This window comes from Asparagus officinalis, chromosome 9, assembly GCF_001876935.1.
Source record: "Asparagus officinalis chromosome 9, Aspof.V1, whole genome shotgun sequence".
NCBI lineage: Eukaryota > Viridiplantae > Streptophyta > Magnoliopsida > Asparagales > Asparagaceae > Asparagus > Asparagus officinalis.
Window position 1 is genome coordinate 55,667,858 of NC_033802.1, and position 4,033 is coordinate 55,671,890.

A 4,033-nucleotide genomic window follows, 5' to 3' on the forward strand; every position below is an offset into this window, starting at 1 on the left:
TATCTTTCGCCCATCTTGAGGAGGAGTGTTGACATATTAGAATAGTTAAGGGGGTTATTTGTAAGATATATTTGTAGGGGGCCTATATATAAGCCCATGTTATTTTATTAATGTGATTAGGTTTCAATTCAATTATAATATAAGTTTGCACACAAGAAACTTAGAAATGTTCAGAATTTAACACAAAACAAAGTTATCCAATTTCTTAAGAATCAGAGACCAATTCAAACAGAGACGCTGAAAAATCTTAAGACCAGACCAAAACAGTCACATATGACGCTAGAATAAAACCTAAAAATTTGAAATGATGCACTACTTGATGGACTATGGCAAATATTGATGTAAACTGCCCTCAAATTCATCTAATATACAACTCATGCGAAAAAATGCATATCCCAGCAAATCAACTGATGTACGGGAAAAAGAAAAAGAAAAGAAAAAACATCCAATCAACACAAAAGACCTTTGAGGAAAACAGATAATGTTACTGTTATAAAGAGGATCTGAGAGATCATATCATTATTCATATATCACTAACATAATTTTTCACTTCTATACATGATTATCAAATCACAATTATGTAGTGGAAATTCATGAAATCCTCAAGCACAAGCATCAAACAAGATTCAGAGATCACAAACACCATAATTCTAATGAAAAAGAGGAAGCAATGATAAACAGACTATATTTCCACTAGGAAAAGGCAAATTGTTCCCTACATCAAAGGATAATCAGTGGCAAGTAAGCAAATATATTACAGGGATTACATATCAAAGATAACAAAACAACCTAAAGGAATAAGCAGTATGAGTCTTGAAATGCAAGTGATGATATCTTTTAGAAATATATATTACTGATGAAGCTGACATAGTGACATTTAACAAACTTCATAATTGAGCACAAGATTCAATTTTTTAGAATGATGATATCAAAACTGACAATAATTAAAACATGAAACACAATATAGTAACAAATTCAATTTTAGGAAGTACATACTTTTAAGCACAAGATTCAATTTTAAGAATGATAATATCAAAACTGGCAATAATTAAGCACAAGATTTGATCAAACTCCACATGATTGAGCACAAGGTTCGCTTTTAAGAATGATGATATGAAACTGCAAATAACTAAAACATGAAACACAACACAGTAACAAAATTATGCCTAAACATAATACTGACATCAAATGATAGACCAAATCAAACAAAATCCATATTAAACGAGTAACTGGACTAACTTTGAAGCAACATCCCAAAAATGGGTCAAAATTCATTGCAACTTGCAAGAAAGTACAAAATTATTCAAAATTAGGGGTTATATACAGACATAAACATAAGAGGAAGTAAATTTAACAAACTCCACATAATTAATCATTAATGGAAAGGGAAATTAATTGCCTCAATTACAATAGCATCTCGTGCATAACAAATGAATGAATGGGGACCTAATTTGGTTAAAGAATGCATCTCCAGCAATTGATATTTCTAATCCTCAATTACAGTGGCAAATCTACATCAAAATAACCAATTTCAGGCATCGATAAGAACTCAAACAGTTCATAATTCTAATATAAGTAAATCTGCCAAAACCCAGGTGAGAAAATCAAAACAACTCACCTCGTCAAATCTCCTCCTTGATGAGAAAGCAAGATGCAGCCCTCGGACCATATCCCTGTCATAAATTGCTTTCAGCCGAGGATCAGAGAGAGTCTCATAGGCCTCCTGCACCTCAATGAACCTCCTTGTATACTCCTCAGTTCTATCAGGAGGAGAAACATCAGGATGATATTTTCTTGCCAGTTGCTTGTAGGCCCTCTTGATCTCATCAGAGCTCCCTCCTTCTGATATCCCAAGGAGATCGTAAAAGCTCGAAGTTCTTCTCTCTTCAGTCAACCCACCTTCTTCTTTCACTGCTGCCTTTGCTCTGAATGAAGAAGAGTAGTGAACTGAAGGGAATCGCAAAGTGGAGAGTCTCTTTATTGGTTGTTGCTGTTTTGGAGGTTGATGATAGAATGGGATGTTGGTGGTGTTGGGCAATAATCCAGAGCTCATTTTTTGTGGGGGAATTTTTCTATTGAAGAGATGGGGGATTGAGAATTGATTGGGTTTTGTTAGGAAAGATTGGTTTTTGATTAGCTGGGTTCTCTTGAGAACTTCTGATTGCTATGCAGTTGAAGGAAAGATGGGATTTTGATGAGTTGAGTATGACTGAATGAATAAAATTGTGGATGAAAGCATCTTTCTCTCTCAGAATGGACAGTCAGAATTTTGATGGGGGGAAGTAATACCTCTTCTATTTTTCTCTCTTAAAACAGGTGGCTCGGAACAAAACCTTATTCTCTCTCCGTTATTTAAGAAATTCCTCTCTAATTCCGGAAAAAAAATATGAGAGATAAGTTCGGAAGTTTAGTTGGGTTTTAATAGAAAAGTCGGTGGTTAGAGGTTTAACCTTTACTAATTTCCCAAATCTACATGCCAATTTTTTTGTCATGTGGACCTGGTTTAGTCTCAATCAATACACGCGATATGTAGGGTTATTTCGATATTAATCCATCAATTCATTAATATTTCGAGATTAGTCTATCAACTCATTCAAATTGCTAGTATGTCCTCGAAATTATATAAATTATATTCAATTTTAACTTTTTGTGGATATATTTTCCATTTGGGTTTTAAGATATTAGCCCCTTACATTAAACATAATTTGTATGAGCCCCTTAAATCTCCATATTTTGATATTACCCTCTCAAGTTGCGATGATATGTTAATACGAGGGGCTCTTTCAACACATCATGACTATTTAAGTGGCTAATATCAAAATATGAACCTAACCATAGGGGCTCATAACAAAATATCATAGTTATTTGAGGGGCTACTATCAAAATATGAAGATTTAAAGGGCTAATATCAAATTACATACGATGTAAGGGGCTAATATATAAAAACCCTTTTAATTTTAATCTTTTTGTGGATGGAATTTTAACTTTTTTTTTGTGATGTGGACCTGTTGGATATATTTTCAATTTTAACTTTTTGTGGACGGAATTTTAGTTATACTCTTTTTAATACAAACCTAAATCTTAATGGGGACCAGAGGCAAAATATTCGGTGTTGATTATGGAGACGATAAAGAGGGAAATAAATTTTGCTTTTCTCAGAATACGAGCAGATGAAGTGAGGCATTTATTTTTATTTATTTATTTACTATTATTATTATTAGGGAAGGGTGGGAGGTTAGCGTTGATGACTTGGAGGGAAGTTATTTAGTGAGGGTAGTTTAGTAATTACATGACTCACTTATGTGAACACTTTATGTAATTTCTTATGTGTAGACATCTCAAATACCCTCTTGTATGAAAAAAGAAAGTCCAAATCTCTTAAAAATGTTCTTTTTTATTTGTTTTCGGGAATTTAGGTTTTTCCTTTTTAGCGGTAATTGGAGAGGATCAAATTACTCAAGTCTTACCATTTGGCTTTGCCAATTTCAATAAACGAGATCAGATCATCCAGAATTCCTACCATCATCTTGGAATCACCATTTATGTGGGATATTGTGAAAACTAGTATTGTGATAGTAGATCTTGTAAAGATGAGACTTTTGCACCAAAATTGGATATGAGGATAGCTTATGACCGTGTGGAGTGGAATTTCCTCAAAGCTATGATGCACAAGTTGGGATTCACAACTAGCAGATTGAGCTAACCATGAAGTGTGTACTTACGGTGAGATACTTAGTTTTCCTAAATGGGGATGCTATTGATAGTATTATTCCATTGAAGTGTCTACGACAAAGATGTTGTGCGCGGCGGAAGCCAAAACCAAACCAATGTGCTTCGAGAGACCAAATCAAACAAACGCCGAGAGAGAAGGCCACAAACAATTCAAAATAATAGCACAAACACAAACAAGTAATTTTAATGTGGTTTGGCAAGTTGCCTACGTCCACGGGGCAAGAAGGGGATAGGGTTTTCACTAATAGAGAAGAAGAGTACAAACTGAGATTACAAATCACTCGAACTCACTAATTAATCT

General features: G+C 34.1%; 1 protein-coding gene across 1 annotated transcript; it reads right to left on the reverse strand.

Annotated features, from left to right (window-relative positions):
• LOC109824813 (chaperone protein dnaJ 20, chloroplastic) lies at window positions 914-2,327 on the reverse strand. The gene is made up of 2 exons (XM_020391463.1): window positions 1,619-2,327; window positions 914-1,511 (listed from the first exon to the last, which is right to left on the reverse strand). The coding sequence occupies exons 1-2, from the start codon at window positions 2,051-2,053 to the stop codon at window positions 1,494-1,496; spliced, it is 453 nt and encodes a 150-aa protein (XP_020247052.1). The 5' UTR covers window positions 2,054-2,327; the 3' UTR covers window positions 914-1,493.

Coding starts and splice junctions, on each gene's coding strand:
- LOC109824813 (XM_020391463.1), bottom strand. CDS start 2,053: ATGAGCTCTGGATTATTGCCCAACACCACCAACATCCCATTCTATCAT.